The following is a 24112-nucleotide window of genomic DNA, read 5'->3' as shown; positions in this document are numbered from 1 at the left end:
TTGCCCCAGGCCAGGCATTATATTTTGCATGTGGTTGTGTCTATAGGGATCCCCTGTTTGGTATACATTTGGAGGACAGACTAAGGACTAATTGCTGGTGTGACATTTTAAAACACAAACGTGTGTTTACTCAATTCTGTCCTTTTTCTTTTCTTTTTTGCAGCTTCACAATGAGCTGGAAAAAGGCGAGAGGGACAGTGCAGAGCTACAAGAGTTTGCCAATGCCATTCTACAGCAGATAGCCGATCACTGCCCTGACATCCTGGAGCAAGTTGTCAATGCACTTGAAGAGTCATCATGACCGAAGCCAGTGCTAGCCCCCTAGCAGCAGCATGCCTGGGGGCCAAGCCCGGTCAGTCCAAGGAGTCATGAGGATGCAGAATTGTGTGAAAGTGGGGAGGGGGAGAAAACAGAAACTTTTGGTGCACCTTTTTATAAAAAGAAACAAATGAACCTATCTCCGCTCTTCCAGTTTATAGATACTGATTCATGTCTGCATTCATCCTCTCACTGCCTTTCTTCTTTGGAATATGCCTCCCAGTTACTTTTCCTGTTGGCTTTGGGATACGTCTGCTCAGAAATTTACTGAGTTCAGTAAGCATGGAAGTGGCAATATATTGGACACAGGTAGTTCTGGTGATCCTTGAAGTGGTGGCAGGAGAACACTTGCCTTGATTTTATTTTTTTCCGTTAGTAGAAATCTTTGGCCTACCTTCCTTTATGAGGGAAGTTGAGTGTGTTCTGATAGCGGCCCACAGTTGGCCAACATTGATTTAGCTAGCTCAAGGTATGCTGCCTATGTCTGCACAGGAGTTTTATCCTAAAAGCGGAAGCTGTTACAAGGAGATTGTGGGTGGTAAGGAGAATCCCTTGTTCTCTTTGGTAACTTCAATTGGGTAAGAATGGGAAACATGTTTTCTCTGGTTTTCTGCCTATTGTAAGCCTTGTTTTTGTTTACCAAAATAGCTATGAAATGCATGTGGCTGTTGGGGAAGGGTCTTCTTACCTGAAAACCTGGAGAGCCACTGCTAGTCAACACTACTAAGCTAGATGGCAGCTTCCTGTGTTTTCTTTAGCCAAGTTTCTTGCTCTTCTGGCAAATTTTAGTACCTTTTCTACATAGCTTTGCATTCTCATGTGAAGGGTGCTCTCTTTATGCATTACTTCTCATTTTATCTATTTCTGATTTCTTAGGGGTTTACTTTATAAGCTATGCCCGGCTCCAAGAGTACTAGATATGGTCGCCCCTACTGCTTCTTCTATAACACTCACCAAAGACTGAGTAAACCCAAAATAGTTTCTCTAAATGGCATCCTCTTAACGTATCCAAATTCACAGGCTCATAAATAGGAATCTGGCTATTCACGTGTTTTGCGCCAATTGTGAAAATACAGTTTTAATCCGGGCAACATTTTATGCATAGTGTCATTCTTCAGGCATTCACAAGAACAGAATTCTGGTATCAGGTTATTTCTTCCTGAGAGGAACTGTTTTTGATGTTTATTCTTGCAGATTTCAGGATTAATAGAACCTTTTGGAGCAAACATAGAAGAAAGAGTTGGGATTCTGAACTTAATGAAATAAGAGAAAAGATCACTGTTCCTTACAATGCTTTCCTAACTCGTTTACCTCTATAATGATTGCCCAAATCACCATGCTTGGCTTTTCCAGCTTAAGCAATTTACACATGGATAGGCCCATGCATTCAAAGTTTAGAAAGCAGACACGCTCTCAAAGCCTTTTTCTTTTCCCCTTCAACAGTATCCCCACTCTACCAGTGCAGCTTTCCAATTTGGCAACCCATGCCCTAAGACATTGTTTTCTATATAGCAAGGGATAATTTTCTATAAAGTTACTGTTCAGTCATTACCATCTTCAACCCATGGACATTGAACAGCCCCAATATCCCCAATCAGGAGCCTCTCTGACTGAATCAAGAGTCCTCTAGGCACTCTATGAATCCTTTATTACTACTTTTTATACACATAGTTTCTGCCTTTGAAAATGAAAGGATTCAGTCACTTCTTCAAGATGCTCCATTTCTTCCTTTTCATTCTCATTCAGGAGAAGGAACCTGGGGATACCTCAGAAAGGAGATACAGTATAAGATTGGTTTGGAATGGCAAACAGTGTTTCTCATGTGGATTTTCCGATGAGGAATTCACATTGCTGTCTTAGTTAGCACCTTCAGGACTTTGGAGATCCGGAATGGTAGTTTTAGAGCTGATGGCATTAATAGCCTGAGGCTGATGCTTTTTCTCAGAAAGGCGGGCGGGGGAGAGACTTGAATGTTCTCAAGGTTGAAATTGCCTTTACCGGAAGGCATGTAGACAGTGACTGTACATACCATTGAGCCATGCCTCATACCAGAACCGCGCCTTTGCCCCCATTGTTTTGAGTCAGCACATTTTGATAGGAGCTGTTGTTTTGAAATCTCCCTTATAGCCTTTTCTTCTTCATCCCTAATTACTCACTGTAGGGATTTAATGCTGCCTGTAAAACCATCTCAGCCTTCAGGCCTAACATCTTCCCACCACCACCACTCCCAGGCTATCCTGTTAAGTTATATGGCCTTGTCTCCAGCTGCCCTTGTTCCCTGCTGTAAAACAATCCACTCTCTCTGTGGGGGAAGCTATGGAATTTTCCTTATCAGCGGTTGAAATGACTTCTGCTTGTAAACCTCTTACTCAGATGCTCTTTGATAGTGGCTTTGGGGGCAGGGGTGTTGCTGAAATTTCGGGAGTGGAGATGGAGATAGTTGCTTGTGGTTGATACTTCATCCCCATGTGCTTCTGGCATTGTGCATAAATCGCATAAATCACAGTTCTCCATGCTAGTATTTTTGGAGCCTTTAACTCAGCTGCCACCATGTGGCTGTGCTACTACAGACACAGGAGCTGCTTAAGCAGAGAGATGCCATTCCCAAGGCAGTGTGTACAGGGCCCACCAAAATGAAATTGGGGTAAAGCCCATTGTTTACACTCCACTCTACTCACAGCATGTGCTCCGGGGAGGAGGGGATTTGTGAAACAGAGCCAGTTCCCACACTGGCCATTTGGTTTCTGTCACCCAGCAGCACACCTGCTGTTTGAACCCCTCCCTCTCCAAGCCCAAGTCTGGAGTATGCATCTCTTTCAACTCCTCTCTTATCCCACCACCAAGCACACAACTTTCCCACCCCATTCCATGAGCTCAGAGTCCTGTCACCCTAATGCCTGATCTAAGCTCCCAGTAAAAAAATGATCTAATCCCTCAGTAAAGTACTGAGAGAAAGAGAGAGAACAAACAAGATCTTATCTTGGAACAATGACCTGACTTTATCAGCAGTGTGCCATTGCAGATAATCTCCTTGATGCCATTTGGATAGAGGTCCTGTCTCTCTGCATTTCTCTAGGAACTGTGGAGCCTTAAATGCAAGGTGTTGGCCATGAATTGTTGTTGAACCTGGCCTGCTTCAACTTGCTTCCTTTAACAGAAGAGTGCAAAATAGTTGACTGCCTTGTGGATCTGGTTAACATTGTTAACGTTTTACAAGATATAAAATGCACAGATCCAAAAGGGTTATATGTAGCAATCTGACTGCCACTACACTATCACAGCTCTGAAAGATTTTTGTATCTACCATATCTGAAATGAGTGAGATCTACCACTTGTGTCCAGAAAATACAGCTCTGGACAGTTGTGCTAGAAACCTATCCTCACCTTCCTTGTTATTCAGTCCAGCTTTCAGAAATAGTCTCTTATCAGGGGATTCTAAAATCTCTTGTTTTACACTAGCAATGGCCATATACTTTTGTTGCCGGGTTATAACAAGGCTTGGTTGTATTTAAGGAATGTGGTGTTACTTTTTCAAGCTATAAAGATGCTAATATGTAAAAGGTGGTTATAAACTTCAGGAACCCCCTATAGAGGGAGTAGTGGAGCAGTTTGTCTTAAATTTGGTGCAGTTATTAAAACTCCCTGGACAATCCAGGTAATTTCTTGACTTTCTAATTGGACTGCTTAATGCTCCCAAGGAATCCAGATTCTGCTTCCAATCCTATCAAATCCAGGTGTTTAAAAATAATAAAATAAATGGCAGTCAGATTCTGAATTGTACAGTGACACTAGCTACTAATGTTCAAAGAACTAATAAGAGACACATCTTAGTGAAATGTCTTTTTCATGTTTGGGGTCTGCTATGATGATTGCCTTTTGATAGTGCTTTCACTTACAAAAAATGCCAAACTCTAAAAATCCAAAACTGAACGAAATGGTTAGAGTGTGTGCTATCATATACCAGTGTATTTGGGTCTTCTCAGTGTATTTTAGAAGATCACTGTGAAATATGTAGTATGGGAGTTTTAGGCATCTGTTTTTCTCTATTCTAACATTCAGGGAGCATTCTGTTTTGGAAAATTCTTATATCTGAAACACTAAGTTAATGGAACACTGATTTCCTCCTATCTCACACCTCTATGCTAGCAACCTAGCATGGTTTCGTGGAGTGACCTGAGTGAAAATGTCAAAACAGTTGGAGCTAGAAGGTGCTACTTCAGAGAACTAAGCAGTAATAGTCATGGAAAACAGGAAGTTCTTGATTTAATAACACTGCCCCTAGTGGTGGGAGTGGAATTGGGAAGTCAGGCAATTGGTGGCTGAGAGCTGCCAGAATTGACAAGACAAAACTCTTCTCATGCCAATCACTCAGTCTTGTCAGTGCAGCAGGTGCTGTTTTTATAATACAATATTTTTTAACTTTTTTCCATTTGTAGAGGAAAGCCGTTATCCTTCTGAACAAAATGGCTGTGTCTGTTGACCTTTTTAAAAAAATAAAATAAAAGCATTTCCAAACTTTTTAGTGTCAAAAGCGTAAACATAAGAATACTGACTTTTTTCAGTGTGTGTGGCGAGTGCTGTAACCCTGTCATCATTGGTATTTTCCCTTTCCTTTTTCAGGGGTATATTTTTTATTTTTTATTTTCCTGTTTTGTTCTCTGCTTGTCAATTATTGTCTGTGTGGTCCTCTGGCTGGGACAATTACCGACAATGTGTGTCTGTTGTCCAGTTTTAAATAAAAAAAAGATAGAAGTAGAAATGAAAAAAGTTGTGTATTAAAAATATAAAAAATTAAATGTATCATCCAAAGGAATTCAAAATATGAAAAGGCAAAGTTCTGGACAACTCCTCCCAGTTTTATAAGGAAATTGGTTTTTTAGGATCAAGGTACCTTTCAATTGCCTTTGACAGACCAAGGAAGACCAAACCAGTGTGGCCTTCTTAGCAATGTTATTAACTCCTGATTTTATCCCTCTCCCAATACTGTAATGTATGGATGACTTTTCTAAAACAGGAAGGGGCAGCATTAGAAACTACTTTTTCCATTGATATCTCTGGGGCTTTAATACTGCAAATTTAAATAGAAGGGATGCATTGCAGCATTTTTGCACACTCTTTTAGTCTCTATTTTTTACACACAAACTACTTAGTATTTCTTAATGCACCTTCATTTATGTCAGTCCCAGTTTATTTGTGTGTGGTTATTTTGTATGTACCCACTTTTGAAAATGTGCATTCAGAATCTTACAACAAAGGGCTTGCCATTCTTTTCTGCACCAGTGGGATGGAAACTTTTGAATTTACATTTAAAGGGTACGGCCAACACAAATCTGCATATCATAAATACTGTTGCTACTAGCCATATCTTAATTTATTTTACATGAATGTACCTTTTTTAAAAATCCTGGTAAATTTGGGGGATATCAGTAACTCTTTCAGTTTGAGGTTACCAATGTTCCTGTGCTGCTGTCTATTTAATTCATTTTTCATTGCTGCAGCAGAAGTCAAAGTTGAGAATGCTGGGATACATTTTTGTTAATATGGGATATAAATATTAAGCCAAGCTTAATTCATATTCTTCCTTTAATTTGTTTTTTAGACATCTTTCATGGCTAAATCATTTCTCTCAATCATTTCCACCTGGTAAACCTGGGTTTCCCAAACTTGGGTCTCCAGCTGTTTTTGGACTACAACCCTCATAATCCCTAGCTAGCAGGACCAGTGGTCAGAGATGATGGAAAATGTAGTCCAAAACAGCTGGAAGCCAAAGTTTGGGAAACCCTGCTGAGTGAACCCAGGATTTGGCTTAATACTGGTTTCAGTGGGCACCTCCTAAATACAAATAGTTCACAGGTGTTGCTTTGCTCAGCTAGTCTTCTGTCCTTCAGTGATATTTGGTATGCTAGATCTAAGCTTATTTATGCATATCAAAAGTTCGTGTTCTTCTTTAGGTTCCATGTAAGTAAATGGAGTTGTATCCAGAAGACACTATTATCAACTGGCATGACTTAAAGCTGATGTAACATCATGTTCATTCATCCCTGCCAGGACAGTATTGCTACTTCCCTCTCATTTACCTCATGCTGAATTTAGATCACCAGGATCCGTTTTAACAAATTTTTCGTGAAGGCAGCACAGCGGGCTGTCAAAGGGAGTGAAAAATTGTAGGATGTCCCCAACACACACACACACCCCTCTCACGCATACACTACAGAAAGTGATCTTTTACTACTCAGAAAGTGATGTGTTGCACTTTAACAGAGGAGGAGATGAGCTTTGCATATATAGTCTGGCATACTTTGAGTTCCTTCTGGAAGGAGCAGCAGCGGGAGATAATAGATGTCTGTGATGCAAGTGCGCACGCTGCCTTCAACTTGTATGTGTTTTATTGATGGAGTCATGTTACTGACAGGATAATGAATTGCAAAGAAATTGTGTTATATATTCAACTTTGCCTTGATAATATAAACACTTTTGTTCAGTTTTTTTTTCTCTTTCCTTTTTTTTATTCACAAACTAAGTTCATGAGGAAATTATAAAATTATTTAAAAATGGTGCTGTCTGCTTGTTGTTTTTAATTGCCTTTTAACCTTCCTCTTGCCACACTTCCTTCCGTACCCTCATGTGTAGTTGCTACACTGACTCCAAAGCATAAGATCATAAGAAGACCCTGCTGGATATGTAGCCCAACATCCTGTTCACACAGCGGTCAGCCGGATACCAATTGAAGCCCGCATTCAGGACATGAACACAACAGCACACTTCTTTGATGACCAGCAACTGGTGTGCAGAAGCATATTGCCTCCAGCAGTGGAGAGAGAGCATAGTTGTCACAGGTAGTAGCTGTTGATAACCTTATTGGTGAATTTGTCTTGTCTAATCCAAGGATGTGTTGTGTTTCTATGGAACTGTGAAAGGAGGGAATTGCGGCATTTGAGGACATGAACATCTCTCTTTGTACTGTCACAGTTGTCACATGACACATATTTAAAGTTCTTCTGGTTCACCATAGAGCTCCATAATTATTTTTCTTCCTTTTTTGATGCTGGTTGGACCTCTCCTTCCCTGCCTCCATCTAGAAAAGTCCCAAGTTACTTTTTTCCTTTTAGTACAATAAAAGAGATGCTCAGGATGGCATATCCAGTATACATGCATATCTACAGAAGTATATAAAGGTTTGGTTTTCTTTCACTGTACTCCCAACCATCCATGCTACAATGCCCTGCCATGTGGTGCAAAGCGTCCTGCTCATCTCCCCCCTTGCCTTCAAAAACACACACAAAAAAACTTGCCAGCAATGTTCTGCCATTTCAGGTTCATTTCTTATTTTTAAATTCATTCTACTTTGATTATTGCGCATTTCACATCTTTACATTCAAGGAAATTATATAAAGGCTTTGTTTTTGTTTTTTTCAGATTCAGTAAACCTGAAAATTATTATGTCCTGATCTAAATAATTTATCCATTCATTTAACTTGTAAGAAACAGTAAGTAGCTGATTTTAAGAAAAGAAAACTAGCAAAACTGGCTTTTCACCATACAAGACAGCTTTTTTGCTTCCGTTGCTTAGAGATGCATCCTTTCTCATGGCAAGTCCTATAATGCACCACTGCTTAATGCCCATCAGGCTCATCTGCTGGCCTGGAAATTCCAGTGCCAGCCCATCTCTATCTGCAACAAGACACATTTAGGGGCTTCTTTAGAACTGGGACTCCAACAAAATTGCTCTTCATCTGATTCTCCAGCACTCCCTGCAGTTTTAGCATCCAGGGCAATTGATCAATGTGAGCAGCAGTGCAGACTTTAAATCTCTGTTATAGTTTTAGGAGATAATGACCTTAGCCTTAGAAGTTCATGTATGCTTATGCCAAGGATGAAGAACCTGAGGCCCTCCAGGTCATGCTGAATTTCAGCCCCAGATAGCATTGCCAGTCATCAGAGATGCTGGGATTTGTAATTCAGCAGCATCTGGGGGGCCACAGGCTCCCCGTCTCAGCTTTGTAGGATTTTAATACCAATTTTTGTCAATGAAGCATGGGAAATGGCCTTAGGGGCTCAAAGAATCCTGCTGGAAACAGATCTATTGCCTTAATTCAATATCTTTTAGATTTATTCTGCAGATAGAGATCTCTGGGCTCACATCAGACCAGGGCTTGCTATGTTATCTCATAATTAATACCTCAGTTAGCTGGACAAAACTGTAAGTTAAATATAATGTTACATCTGAATGTGTCATTCAGAAAGCATGGGGGGTTGCAGTTTTCGGTGGCATGCCCTTTCTGAACTCCTGAGCTGCTGAGGTTCAAGAGTCACAAATTCAGGAAGTGGTCAAAGCGTAACTTCATAAATGCCAAGGATTCTCTCCCTAGAACAGATGCCTGAGTCACAGCTTAGAGGGCCTGTAACAATAACATTGCTTATGCTAAACAGCAAAGGTGCCAAATCTCTTTCATGTATTATCAGGTTACCATTTATGTGCTGGGCAGTAAAAAGAGCGCAAGATGTCCTGTGTTGAGACATCTGTGCCTAAAACGGGGGGGGGGGGGAATGAAACAGGCATGAGAATAACAGTGATTGAGTCTCTGGTATACACTCTAGTTGAATTTCTAATATTATATTCTCCCCCTGCCTGCCTCTCTGTGTCAAACCCTCAGGAGTCCTCAGGCCACACCCCTTCACAAGCCCTTTTTGTCTTGCTGGAATGTGCCTTTGAACTGTGGTGGTGTCTTTTTTGCATAGAGGATGGAAAAATTGCAAGCGCGGGGGGGGGGGAGAACCCCAAAGGGTTCTCTTACAAAGGTAAGAGTCACATCCATCACTCTGCCCACATTTGCCTCAGGTCAAGCCAACATGCAACCCTTTGAAGGTTGCTCATGAGAAAAAACAAAAGGTTCCCTACCAATGTTTTCCGTTATATCATCGAATCCAGGCATAGGCAAACTCGCCCTCCAGATGTTTTGGGACTACAACTCCCATCATCCCTAGCTAACAGGACCCAAAACATCTGGAGGGCTGAGTTTGCCTATGCCTGATCTAATCTGCTCTCACCATGGGGAAAAATGGGAGAGCGGGTTAAGAAGAGTCTACTGGATCAGGCCAATGGACCATCTAGTTCAGCATCCTGTTCTCGCTGTGGCCACCCCTGATGCCTTTGGAAAACTTGCAAGCAGGACCCCAAGCTGTAGTTCCCAGCAACCACTATTCAGAAGCATTACTGTCTCCTACTGTAGAGGCAGAGCATAGCCCCCATCATGTGTTAAGGGGTTTCTGCACCACCTTTCGACATCCAGTTTCAGCACAGTTTACAAAATAATAATAATACAGTAACAAAAAAAAGCATGCAATTGAAACCTCAAAGGGCAATTAAAAGCAGCACTAAAAATCACAATATCAAAGCAATTCAAAAGCCTCCCTGGAAGAATAAGAAGGTGTTTGCCTAGCATTGAAAAGATGAGCATTCCAAGTGCCTGACGAGAGAAATCCAGTGTCAGGACACCACAGCCTTATTATTATTATTATTATTATTATTATTATTATTATTATTATTATTATTATTATTTCATTGTTCCATGTATAGATTGCTTACTATCTGAACCATATGTGCTCCCTTCCCAGTCATCTATCACCTCACTTCAGACAGCAGGAGCACTCTGGGGATGGTATCATCAGATGACTATCAGTGTACAGGCAGGCTGGTGCAAGAGCAGGCATTTCTTCAGGAACCAGCAGCCCCAATTCATGTAGGCCTTTATAGAAAAGCCACCAGCACCTTGAATTGGAAACTGATCAGAGGCCAGTGCCTCTTAGAGCAGTCACTGGGGGGGAGGGGGACATTTAAAGAGGCAATAGATACAATTTATCCCCATCCTCCTTAACCACGGATGACACAACAGTGCTGTGTTGGTTTCTTTTCATTCACAGGAGTCCTTATCTAGTATTTCTATGCTAAGAGGCACTGCTGCATTATCTCCATTGACATCATGATGGATAGCAACCTGCATATCTCACAGTTATTCATTAAGCTTGGAAATATAACCCAATGCTTTAAAAGTACATTCTAGCAAAGCAATAGCAAGTTTCTTTGAGACAAGCCATTATCGCTGACACTGCAACTGCTTTCAGACACAATTCTTGTATTATGAAGGAGGGAGAGAAACCACACCTTTTTATGTTTCTGTCACATCACCCATTTATTTGTGCTTGCTTTATTTGTGCTTACAATAATATCTGTGGGCCTTTGCCTATGAGTTTGGCGTTGGAAAAAAGCAAGTGTTATAAAACGATGTGTGTGGGTTTTGGTTTTTTTTAAATGGTATAATAAACACACATCTAGGTGGCATATACTGGAAAAGCAGCAAGGAACTGCCATTCTTTACTGCCATCTCATAGTAAATGAATGGTACCATGATAGGGGTTGCTTGCTTACCCTGCTCTAGTTGCCAGGAGCATAATAGCAATGGATGCTGAATTCAGAGCTCCACTTATGCCATGAATTCATTATTGTGTCCAAGAGCCTGTGGAGGAAAGTAGCAATGATTTGTGAAGTCCATGTCCATGTGTAGGTTAGTTTCTGCAGACACCATCTCCAAGTGTACATGCCAGTTACACATTTTGGGGAGCCTTCAGACAGCATACTATCAGTGGACTCCTGCTCCCCCACTAGCCCATAACAGTATATTTTGCTCACTGTCTATACTGGTCACTCTATAAATGGCACCATATATATAGTTAAGCAGTATTAAAACATAATAAATATGTAAACTGTAGAAACAGAGCACTTAAAGGGCACAAAAGAATCAGCAATGTTTAATTCAAGACCAGATCAGCCTATAGTCACAATATAACAATATATGAGAGCTAGTGTGGTGTCATGGTCCGAATGCTGCACCAAGACTAGAGAGACTAGCTTTGGGAAGGTGCTGTGAGAGCTCTAGGATCTTGGCAGAGCCTCACCCCTCCTTCCTAAAGCCCCTGCTTCCCTTAACCTGGCTTTAGGAAGGCACCACGATTTTAGCCTCACACACGGCATGATATTGCCAAGTCCGCCACTGCCCATCACTTGGTTTCTTCACATTTGTACAACTGAACGTGTGGCTTAGTTTCATTGGGGGAAAACATTGCAACTGATATGAAAAGTTATCTTGTGTTTCAGTCTTCATGCAAGCAAGTTAGGTAACTCTTGATGCTGTGGTCATCCAGTGGCAAACATGCATGTGTAAATTGAGCCAAAGTTGCTTAATCTTAGTGGGGGGGAAAAGGGGAAAAAAGATGATGACTTGGAGTGCTTCCCAAAAACATGCAGTTTACATAAGCACCTCAGAAAAACCACACTGAATCAAACCGAGGTCCATCATACAGGCCATCTTCCTGTTGTAATAGTGGGCAACCAGATGCCTATGAGAAGCCCACCAACAGGACTTGAGTGCAACAGCACCCTCTCAACTTGTGATTCCCAACAACTAGTATTCAGAAACACACTGCCTCCAACAGTGTAGGTAATACACAGACATCATGGTTAGTAGCCACTGACTACCTCATCCTCTATGAATTTGTATAAACTCATTTTAAAGCCGTCCAAGTTGATGGCCACTACATCTTGTGGGAGCAAATTCCAGATTTTAACTCTGCACTTGTAAATGTAACATGTAAATGATAAGTATGCTTGAATGGACGTTTGCAAACATCTGTTTGTTGCGTTTACATTTGTAGCTGTAGATTTAAAATCTCCTTAGGGTATACTTAACAGTGTAGTGTGTGACCATGTTTTTCCCCTTCACCAAGATTATCTTCATGCTGGAAAAACATTACATCTGTAGTAGCTCTTGGTTACCAATGGAATGTGTACAGTAAATGTTAATGCCAGCTAGTTTGGTCTATGTCTGAACTAGTAGCTTATTCTTAAAAGATAAGGTTGCTTAATGCTTTCAGTCATAACTTCACAAAACTGGTGGACTTCACTTCAACTCTTCGGGCTGCAATTTTCCCTTCTTATGTGCTTGCTAACCTTTTGGAATTTTTTAGCAAGCCCTGGAGGCTATTTCTACAACCCAAGTCTAACAGCGTTTGTGTATCAGCTGTAGCCATCCTTGTGGAGATGATAAGATGACCTAAGCTTAGATTAATGCTGAAAGATCAGGCCTGTGGCCTAAATCCTTGTGTGCAGGTTGAAGGAAAGGACATAACAGAATGCGGGAGGGGGTATATGTAAAAATGAAACAGAACAAAATTACGAATAAAGATGTTTCACGTTAAACTTTGCAATTTTTAAATATATTCTTTGGTGTAAGACTCTTGGAGACCTGTTAGGTTGCAAGTTACTAATAATTATAAATGAATGAATGAATGAATGAATGAATGAATGATGTTATGGTAAGTAGGAAAGGTGGGGTTGAAGGGCTCATGGAACAACAGTTGGGGTAAAGAGGGGGATTAATTGGGTGGACATGGGTTTCAGGGGATTACTAGCTCTATTTAAATTCATTCCAAAATTCAGATTACAGTGAAATTGTTTTTACTGTTCCTCTAATAAACACTCTAGAATGTGTTAGCCCTGGATAACGGTCAGAGAACTCCATGCTTAAATGGTTTGAGCACGTGATATAGCAAGGTAAACTAAGCATCCACACCACATGTTTAAAACACATGGCTTCCCCCAAAGAATCCTAGGAACTGTAGTTTGTTAAGGGTGAAAGGAACTGTATTCCTTTGAGGGTTGGCCTACAGTTCCCAGGATTCCTTGGGGGAAGCCATGACTGTGAAAGTGGTTTAAATGTGCCCTAAATGCATGGCATGGATGTGACAAATCTTTGCCAACCAAGTGATGGTTTGGGCTGCAACTCCCATCAGTCACAGCAGTCTAAAACATCTGAAGGGCACCAATTTGGCACAGGCTGCAGTAAGACTGGTGAGTGATCTCAACTCAGTAGTTGCCAAGTTTGTTTTCTTCAGGCTGCAGAGTGGGGAGGGCTAGACTGCCCCTTTCTCTTTTCTGCCTGGAGGGAAGCTAAAACTCCCTTTCTAATGCCAGAGACCTTCTTCAAATGGAACCACTCTTGCCTTTATAACGAACCAGTGTGAAGACTGAGTGACTCCCTCAAAGGGACACCTGTTGACTCAGGTTTTCCCCTTACGTGTGCAGAAAAGGACAAAGGAAAGGTTGTTCAGACAAGCTTACATTTTTAACACTGAATGAACCTTATCGCCAGCCCCTATTCCCTTTGCGGCTTGTTTACAGCCTGCTTATTTTGGGACTGGCTGTGTAGTCTGCCATTGAAGTGTAATAATTATTCTTAAAGCTAAAAATTGCACCAAGCAAGTCTTGAATGTCTGCCCACTTTGGGAATTAGGGACACTCTCTGCATGCTGATACACTTATTGCCGTTCAATGGTGTGTTTTGGCTTTGACTTTATTTGCCTTATTGTAACTGTGGAGATAATCAAGACAGACTGTTTACACAGCAACCCAGGGTTCACGACTGCTGGATTGAGTCTCAGAAGGATCTCGCTGCTAGCAGAATTGCCAAAGTGATATTTTCTCTGGGTCCAAAACTCAAGAGAAAGGGAAACTTTTGTGCTGTGGTTCCCTTTTTAAATAATAATAATAATAATAATAATAATAATAATAATAATAATAATAATAATAATAGAAATGTCTGTTTTGGCAACTGCTGTGTTCCCAACCCTAGTGGGCCTTGGAACATAAGCAAGATATTGTGGGGAACGGCCTTAGCTCAATGGTAAAGCATCTGCTTTGCAGGCACATGGTCCCAGGTTCAGTCCTCAACATTTCCAGATAGGACTAAGAATATCTCCTGTCTGAAGAATTGGGAAGCTGCTGCCAGTCAGTGTAGACTTTGTATAAGGAGCTTCCTAGGCTCCTCTCCCGTGCAGCAAGGAGAGTGGGACTGGGGGAGACTGCAGACAAGTTGGGAGTCAGACCCCTGAACTGCCAACTAAGGCCCAAAGATGTGCAGAAATTTGAAACCATCTTGGCAGCAGATAATTTGGGGAGATGGGGTTCAAAAGCTATTGCTGTGTTCTTAAGTGAATAATCTAAGACAAAAAAGGATGTTCACCTAGTTTGTATGCGGCTCATTCAGAGGAAGCATACAGCAAGTTCTTTGCATTATGGTACCTTCAGATCTTTGTGTGTGTTACTATATTGTCCCACACAGTTGCTTTGTACTAAAATGCAATACTTTGACAGCAGGAAACTCCCATGCAGAAATGCCCTCAGGATCTGCTTCTCTGAGCTCATTTGAATCTTGGCAGAATTAGCTTTCACTTTTGGGAACTTATTAAGGGGAAACAGCTTGGATGGGCATTACTTTTCAAAATGTATAGTAGGCTAAGACCCAACTTTTATAGTCAAGATATAGGGGTGAACCTCCACCTCTTTTTCTTCTTCCACTCCACCTTTTTCTTTCTGTGCACGGCAGCCATTTTGTGCTGGCACCCATGACACATATCTATATATTAGCATGTTGAAAACAACAATACGCACACCAAAAAAGTCTCTCTCTGGCTCTGTTAGGAATTGAAAACGAAACCTAGAGGGACTACCAAGCACTGAGTGCTATTTAATATATAAATAGCACTCCCAGCTTTCTGTTATTTGTTACTGCAGGCAGACTACACAGTTCATTCCCATTTGTATCAAGGTAAGGCCAAGAGTTAGGCCTCATTTATGCCATACCATACATTTAAAGACTGGCCAATTTAAACAAACAAGGCTTCACCCAATGCATCATGGGAGCTGTAGTTCATTAAGGGTTTATTTCCCTCACAGAGCTCTATTCTCAGAGTTCCCTGAGAACAGGAACTGACTGTCAAATCGCCCTGAAAAACAGCTCTGTGAGGGGAATATTGGGGCCTCCTAGCAGCTCCCAGCACCTTTAAGAAACTTTGGTTCCCAGGATTCTTTGGCAGTTAATGTGGTATAAGAGAGGTCAAGCTCCCCAAAGGAGACACTTATGAGCTGAAGGTTTAGGCAAGGCCTCAGACTATCACCTCTGTTGGAGCTTAAGAAGGAAGTGAAGAGCAGAGCACAAAGGTATGTAATTTTTTTCTTTCTTTTGTTGCGTTAATGGTATATTCTGTGGTGCGGTGGGGTGGGGGCGTGCTAGGAGAAATTCTCTGGGCCTAATTTCTTACTTCTGTGGTAGGCATGAGGTGCTCAAGGAAGTTTTGCTAAGTGGGTGGGGAGGTGCGTTAGCAAGGCCTACATTTCTGCTCTTGAATATGTTCCGTTTTTATACGCCCCAAGTACACTTGTAAAAGCACTTGGTTTGTGTGTTTGTTTATTTCTAAATCCCAGTTGCTGGAGCACTGTTACCAACACAGGGCAGTTGTCCTTTTTTCTTTTGAATGAGAGGGATTTGCGGCTTTAGCTTGCATGGTATTACACAGGGCCATTTAATTGTTTATCTTGACAATAGGTGTTCGTTGTGCGGAGCCAGTTAGCTGATTGTGTAAAGCCAGAGAGCTGTCTTTAGACACAGTGACCAGACCTGCACCCTCTCCCACAATATTAGAACTTGGGGGGGCATCCCAGTTACACTGATAGACAAAGCACATGAAGATTATTACTGTAAGAGGTGGCGGCAGGCAAGGTGGTTAGAAAAAAATAACATAAGAGCCTGTTGGATCAGGCCAATGCCCCATCTAATCCAGCACCCCATTCATTCAGTGATGAGCCAGATGCCTGGGGAAAACCAGAAAGCGGGACCCCAGCACAAGAGCATGCTCTTCTTCTGTGGCTTCCATCAATTGATGTCTCTGACTATGGTGGCAGAACATAATGGGAAATGGCTCTATATCAGCTACAATGATTATATGAAGCTTCCAGGTTTAGAGGCAGTATACTACTGAATTCCAGTTGCTAAGGGAATTCCAGTTGCTGGGTAGGTTATTGCCTTCTTGCCCAGCTTCTGGGTCTGGATGCTAGACTAGATGAGTTCTTAGTCTGATGCAAAAGGGCTACTGTTATAAGCCTGAGGAATACTCAAGTGCATTCAGGGCTTCCCATACAAATTTGTTTGGCCACTGTGGGAACAAAATGCTGGATTGGATGGGGTTTTGGTCTGACCCACCAGTTCTCTTAGGTGCTTAGAGTGGGAGGCTGCTTTCCCCCACCATTCCTGAAGGACGCTGCAGCCATTGTTGTTGTTTTACCCCATCTTTATTGCAGGGAGTTCAAACCTGTGATTACTCAAGGGACTGGATACCACATGTTGGGATTCACAAGTGGGAAGAGTGGCGTTGCACTTGGGTCCTGCTTGTAGGCTTCCCAGAGGCATCTAGTTGACCCCTATGAGAGCAGGATGCTGGACTGACTAGATTGGTCATTGGTTTCACTTGTGTAAAAATGATGACAGATAAACATGCTAGGCAGAGCTCTCAGATCGTTTGACATCACCTTGCAATGGAAGCAGATACTGTAATGGGTTTGGTATTGAATAGTGGGAAACTGAACTGATGTATTACCAATGATATTGGAAGGCTTGCCACTCAGAGCATCTGCTTTGCATGCAAAAGGTCCCCAGTTCTCCTACTAAGACTGGGAATGTCTCCAGTCAGAAAACCGGGAAAGCAGCTGCTGGTCAACATAGATAATGTTGAGCTACATAGACCCAAGAGTCTGACTTGAACTTTATTTCTGTTACCGAGTGCTGTTTCCCTCCTCAAATGCTGAGCAGGCCTGGATCTCTATCTGTGTGTCAGGGTTGGAGTCAGGTGTAGGTCAGCAACAAAACAATAAATCACCCGAGGGCAGTGACGTTAACTCCTTATTCAAGGGAAGCAAACTGCAACCTGTGCCTACTGGTCTCACTAACCCTTTCCAGGCGGTCTTGCCCCAATGAAGCAGTTGTGAGGACTGAAGGTCCTCACTTTCTCAGTGCCCACTAGGACTTCTCCCCTCCAGGGTATTTCCTACATGGTTTCAGGCTGTGTCTGTGAACAAGCACCTTATATTCTGCCCATTTCATTTCTCTGGGGGTTCTAGGAGACCAGGGTGGAGAGGAGCTGGTCACCGCAGGAGGGGGAGACTCCCTGGCTTCTTCATCAGCCTGCCTCTCCTGGCCCCACTCCCCCCTAGTCCCCGCTTTGGCCTCGGAGTCTAAATTATCACAGCCTCTTCCTGTTCACTAAACCATGTCACCTCTTTGCTGCAGATGCCTCGTCCTCCCAGTCTGCTTCTTCTCCCTCTATCCACTCATTGTTGTCCCACCACCAATGCCTGGGCTCTGAGCCTTCTTCCCCTGGGGGTTCCCTGGCTGGTGCCTCCCACCACTCCTCTGCATCCAGCCACTCCATGACACTGTACAACATTGCAAAATGGAGCAGAACAAGAGGAAAACTTATTTTGGGTACCTAAAGTGAACTGAGGTCGGAGACGGCTTTGTCATCTATTTATTTGTATTGGGTGCAGCAGAGCAATGGAGAGAACTCAATGACACCACTTCCCACCTCTTTTCCTTTTTAAGTTTTCATTGTTGTCAAGACACCTTGTTCACTGTATTTCGGTATGACACTGCTTACTTTTCCGAGCATGTTTAGGCGTGACACTAGTGTACAGTATTTGAGAATTATGTCACGGCAGAATGTGTTACAGTCTGCAGCTGTGCAGTTAAGCGTCTGGCTGAATTGTTTGGGTATGTATTTAAATTAGTGTGCACTTTCCAAAGAAATATCCCCACTGAAGCCAGCCAACCAGATCTAATTTCAATGTTTGTCAGCTTTGGCTGCTCATAGTACTTCTGACAGTGCTTATATAAATACTATGCTTTTCATAGGGAAAGGTCGGTGGATGCGTTTCAATAGAATGGTGTGAGACAAAACGGACCAAAACATGACTATCGCAGGCCAATTGTCCTCAGCAAACCCAGCTCAGGGAGAACAAATGGCTGGTGGTTGAATTCTTTGTTGACAAACCATGTACTTGCAGTAGCTCCAAAGGTGCACATAATGCACACACAGGCTTCTGGTGACTATTTTCTGGTGACCCTGCCCTAGCTTGTGCTCCAAACTGGACTGTTGGGGCAACAGCATAACCACGTCTCCACCCAAACCTAAGTACTCACATCTGATGGGTCGTGTACAAGCAACGTGTGACTTCTCCTACACAGAAGTTGTCACTGTGCCTGCCGCTTTAAACCCCTCCTAGTCCTGGGGGACAGCAGGGGAGGCATCCCGCCCTTCCTCCAGCCCCAGCCCCAGCTCCTGCTCCTACTCCCCCAAACTCTTCCTTATCATTCAGCCTTGGCACAAAACCCCATAAATCACTTCCTCCTTCCACTGCACCAGCCTCTGGCTCCGCTGCCTCCACCACACGATTCTCAGAGCCCTGCCCGTCCCCAACACCTGACCATTTCAAAGGAGAGTTGCGCCTTGATCCTCACTCTCTTGGGTGTTTGCTGAAAGGCTTTTACCTCAGAGACAGAGACTCAAGGACACCTCCTGGAGCCTGAGGACACTTTCATAGGCTAAACTGGGGGCAGCTGGTACTGGCAATCTGCTTGCTGTTTAACTTTTCTACAGTGTCCCAGAGTAATGGGTGCTCCAGGGCATGACAGGACAGTCAACTCAACTCAGTGATACCTTGGGCCAAGTAGGTACCGGGTTGAAGGTGCCAGTTACTGATGCCACCTCTGCCTATCAGGGAGTGAAGATTATACTGTCAACAAGAAGCCACAGTCAATCTGTATTCCCAGGGTTCAGTGCCATCTTCATCTCTTAGTCTATGGCAGGCATGGCCAAACTTGGTCCTTGGTTTTAGGACTACAATTCCCATCATCCCTAACCTCTGGTGCTGTTAGCTAGGGATGATGGGAGTTGTAGTCCCAAAACAGCTGGAGAGCCAAGTTTGGCCATGCTTGGTCTATGGGAATCAAGTGCAGTGAAACACAGTTACTGTATATCCGACTCGGGGCTGAGTTTCACCATTGTGAGGTCCTGGAGCAATCTGCCAATGCATGTAAGCATTTTTATTTTATTTTTAAGATTAGAATATTGATGCTGATTGCCACAGAGCTGCTTCTATGCCTGGTGAAGTGGGCTTTACTCTTACAAAGACCTAAAACACCCAAAGCAGTGCTAGTTTGTAAATGAAGAAGCACAAGTGAGCACTTTAGGAGAAAATGTGGAGAGACAGGGCTGTGTTTGCATGTCTGCTGGAGATGGGATGCCTTTCCCACTTAATGCCGGAAGGTATAAGCAGCACCAGTTGTTTTTGTTTACCTTTGGAGGCTTTCAGGTAAGCTTGAGATTTGCAACAAAGACAACTAAAAGCCTGAATTTGCATTTAATCCTAAAGCCAACATTCTACCTGATTCAGACCATGAACTGGGAGAGTGTGTTTGTCTTTTCTTTTCTTTTGGCTTTGATTTCTTACAAGTTTGTTGTCATTTATAAGGATTTACAGGAGACCACAATGTTTGATAAGACAATTGGCAATAAACATGTGACAGTGACACACCTGTCTGGGAAATGGGACAAGATTCTGAAGCAGAGAAAGGGGGAGAGAGTCTTTTTAGCATTTTCATTTGCTTCATGTATCCATCACAGCGTCCAAAGCATCTTTTGAATTTTTAATTATAGAAGTCTAAATGAATCACCACCATGAGTACAATTTTGTCATGCCATTTAAAAAAATGCAAGCGATTGCCTCAGTTTTACTCAGCTGAGTTTGGCCTTTGAGACAATGCACTGCTGTCTCCCATGGGTGTGAACACACCCCACTTAAACTTTCCAACGAAAGGAACATAGCCATTTCTGGATAGTGTATGTGCGGCGCCAGGTTATGCATATTTTCTAAGATGTAAATTCCACTATACTCAATTGGACTTACTACCTAGTAAGTGTGTTTAGGATTGCAACTGATGTAAACAAAATCTGCTCCTTTTCCCTTATGGGGTATCCAAGAGCCCATACAGAGTCCTTAAGTGGGTTCCCTATTGGTAGGAGAAAATAACAGAGGCCAACCAAATAATATTGAGAAGCAAAGCAGCTAGTAAGCCTGATCTTTATTAAACTGTTGCAGCAGGGTCCTCACCACATGCAGGAGGGAGGAGGAACCCAGAACAATGGTGTGCAAGCCCTTATAAAGACTTTTGAAATTGTCCACCCTGTAGCCCAAGACCACCCCCAGAAACATCATACATACATCACAGAAGGAGGCGGTCTGCAGCAGAAATTCTGTCTGTCAGGATATGTGGCAATAGCCAGTGATTGCTTACTTGGGCAGCCTGGCCATTCTTTTGTGATGGTAAATACTTTAATTCCTGAATCGAGGTCACAGGCTCACCCTTAAAGTAATGTTGTCCACCTTTCCAGCAATACAGCCAATGTGCTGAAAGACATTAATTCAGCTTTGAATGCTCAGTAATCTGATTTGTACATGAAACATGTACAAAAGAGAACCATGTATCCTAACCTGAGCTCCTTGGGAAAATGATCAAAATTGTGCCTAGCATTCAAATGTTGATGAAGAATCCACCTTGGAAACACTTATGCTGAGTTTCACAATTGTATCTTGAGAGGCAGGTGAAAGTATGCCCAAATGGACAAAGTAATGCCAAAGCAACATTTTATGGTGCACCATCTTGATTCAGAATGGTGTCTGGCATACAAGTGTCAATGAAGACCACTGTCCTACCTCTTGAAACTTCATGCCAAGTTCGGTCACAATATCTCAAGAGGCAGCCGAACCCATAGAGAAACCCATAGAGAAGAGTTGGATAGGCAGGCAGACAAATAATTTTCCAAAATACAGTAGATAAAAAGAGCCTGCTGGATCAGGCCAATGGCCCATCTAGTTCAGCATTCTGTTCTCACAGGGACCAACCAGATGCATGTGGGAAGCCCAAAAGCAAGACCTAACCACAACAGCATTCTACCCACTTGTGATTCCAAAAAAACTGGTATTCAGGTACATGCTACCTCCAACAGTGGAGGTAGAACACAAGTGAACACATGATGTTCTTCCCTCCTTCCACCAGTTTATCTTCACAACACCTTTGTGATGCTCAAGGTCAGCCAATGAGCTTTATTGCCTGAGCATGGGTATCTCTGGCCTAACTCTTGACACTCTATCCAGTATACTGCACCAGCTATAGTATAGCTAACAATATATATTTAAAGTAATTGTGTGCATTTCTGTCCACTTCTTAACAATGTTTTTGGAAATGCTGCGTCTAGTTGGAGTAAGTCTAGTTTTTCTCCTGGGACACTAGTGTAATGCAGAGACTGCTCTTGCAGTGAACCCTCTGCCCCAAGGATGGGAAACCTGTATCCCTCCAGATGTTGTTGGACTACACATTCCACCATCGTGGACCAGACCATTGGCTGGGCTGGCTGGGGCAGATGGGAGCTGGAGTGCAGCAACATCTGGAGGGCCACAGGTTCCCCTTCCTTGCTCTTCACAAGGTTAAAGTGTGTGTGGTTCAGGGTCTGAATTGGCTGAAATGCCACATCTTCCAATAAGTGAATGTGCCCTTACTAGTAAGCTAAGCCCTCTGTTACTTAACAGCTGCCTTCCTCCATGCCTCTTCATGACTGTGAGCCAGCCATCTGCCCTGCTTTAGCTTATTCTGAACATTTTTTTTGCAAACTCAGGGTTTTCCTGTAAACTGTGTGCAGCTATTAATTTGTTTGCACGTCTATACACTACAGGCATGTTTCTTAGAAACCAGCATGTCTGCGGGATATAATTACTGTGCTTTGCATTTGGTTCGAGTTCTAAATGTGGGAACATTTATTTTCTTCTGAGTAGAGGATGTATAATGACATGCATTGCTTTTATGGGCATGTGCGTTACTTTGCTAAGTTACTCATGAGGAGGTAAGCTAAGAGTTGTACTGACTCTCCCAAGCAAGTGCTAATAAAAGCACTTGCTCATACACCACTCCAAACTGTAGGTACTGTAGCTCCTTTAATGTAGGCTATTCTAGAAATAATGAAAATATATTTATTGGAGGTGGATGTGGCATGTTCACTCTTTTAGTATCTAAAATAGCCCATTTCAGTTGATTTGTTCTCTTCCTGTACACAATGGGTCGACTGTATTCTGTCTCCCACCTCTTTCTCCTCACCGTCCATCACTGTTGCCCCTGCATGTAGTAGCAACCTGACTATCCATGCTAGCAACTAAGAAACTTAATCCAAATAGTTGGACAAGTCTTAACATGCAAAAAACTTCACCCTTTTCTAGCCTGTAACCACCCATGGATTGACTGAGGTGGGATTTGTAGCTGCACCCCGGAACATAATATCTATGCTTATATAATGCCATCTGCATTGTTTAATGTTGATACATAATCTATAAGCATGCATCTGGCACCACTGTAGGATGAGAAGGTGTGGTTTATAGATCACACACAGACCTTCAAATTAGGGTTCAGCATTGGAACTCCTGTCCCAAATGAGTTATTCAGTGACCTCCCCAGTGGTTCTGTAGCTATCTCCTTCCCTTACTCTGCAGATCTAGACCAGCAACCAAGTCTCCTTAATTCACCCACTTAATTCCTTTCCTTTATTGCAACATGCATTTGTACCAGCAATAGCAAGAACAAGCCATAGCTAAATGCTAAATGTTCTGTTCAGGTTCAGACTCTATTAGAGTGTCCTACCTATGAACACAGGATAATCCCTACTGGATCAGATCAAAGGCCCCTCTAGTTCACATTGGCAGAACATGAGGACAACAGCCATTTTCTGCTGCGGTTCCCCACAAGCTGGTACTAGGGACATACTGCCTCTGATCTGGAGGTAATATACAACCATAATATACTGTTTATAAAGCTCAATGTAACATAGATGGCACTACATGAATAAAGAAATAACCATGGCTAGTTGCTACTGATAGCCTTATCCTCCATGATATCTTCCTTCTTCTTTATATACATAAAAATGTAAAGCGGCCATCTCACAACCCCCATTGGAAGATTTGTAATGACTTATTTCAATCCTGAATTTGCATGTACTCAGGGTTGGGAAGGGGAGCAGATGAGAAGGCAGATTTTAAAATGGTAGTTTTATACAATAGCATGCCCCCCTTACCCATCTTCTTCTAAACTGAAGAGGATAACCTTTTTCAGACTGAGTCCCAAATTATGGGGGCCCTTGAAGGCATCTCAGAAACATTTTTGCATCACAGAATCACAGCAGGGGATCCATGGGGCTTGTCAGTTTTTGTTTTTTTAAAAACTCATTCTGTTCTTCTCATTAAACATGCCAACTCTTGAATTTGGTGATACCTTGCTTGATTTATGGTATTCGTTCTAGCTAAGCTTCTGTTACTGTGGTTTTGAGTAATCCCCAATGTTCTGGAAAGAGCTGACCCTCTTGACTTTCCCGCATTCTTAACTCCAGATCATTTACAAACAAGTTAGAGAGCACTGGTCTCAAAACAGATCCTTGGGGAACCTCACTGTTTATAACCCTCCATTATGAGAACTGTCCATTTGTTCCTACTCTCTCCTTCCTGTTCTTTAACCAGTTATTGATCCATAAGAGGACCTCTCCCATGATTGTTTGCTCAGGTGTCTTTGGAGAAAGACTTCGTCAAACGCTTTTTTGAAAGCCCAAGTAAACAGTGCTTACTGAATCCCCCCTATCCACATGCTCATCCAAAGCCTAGTGAGACAGGAACAACCTTTTCAGAAGGCTTGTTGAGACTTCTTCAGCAAAACTTGTTCTTCTATATTCTTGATCATTTTTAAAATAAGGCTTTCCAACAATTTATCTAGAACAAACATTAAACTAAGCAGCCTATAATTTCCTGGATATCTGTCTG

General features: G+C 42.5%; 2 protein-coding genes across 24 annotated transcripts in view; both read left to right on the top strand.

Annotated features, from left to right (window-relative positions):
- The window catches only part of ERC1 (ELKS/RAB6-interacting/CAST family member 1), a 161416-nt gene extending 154544 nt beyond the window's left edge, over positions 1-6872 (top strand). For all 22 annotated transcript variants that reach the window (XR_014516241.1, XR_014516242.1, XM_083461763.1 and 19 more), the window contains one exon: positions 164-6872. Coding sequence is in view for 20 of the 22 variants with exons in the window: in XM_083461763.1 (XP_083317889.1) it covers positions 164-301 (138 nt within the window). In the remaining 2 variants the exon portion in view is untranslated. The remainder of the gene's footprint in view (positions 1-163) is intronic.
- A 6258-nt stretch (positions 6873-13130) lies between these two features.
- WNT5B (Wnt family member 5B) overlaps positions 13131-24112 on the top strand; it is a 131126-nt gene continuing 120144 nt past the window's right edge. Inside the window, exon 1 of one of the 2 annotated variants that reach the window (XM_083461795.1) lies at positions 13131-13222. In XM_083461795.1, the coding sequence (XP_083317921.1) occupies positions 13139-13222 (84 nt within the window). In that variant the 5' untranslated portion in view covers positions 13131-13138. Of the gene's footprint in view, positions 13223-15074; positions 15371-24112 lie in introns of those variants that run through there. The other variant, XM_083461797.1, reaches the window with a different exon arrangement.

This window comes from Podarcis liolepis (genome assembly GCF_965112155.1).
Source record: "Podarcis liolepis genome assembly, chromosome: 10".
Lineage (NCBI taxonomy): Eukaryota > Metazoa > Chordata > Lepidosauria > Squamata > Lacertidae > Podarcis > Podarcis liolepis.
This window is presented reverse-complemented; position numbering and strand designations above follow the sequence as displayed.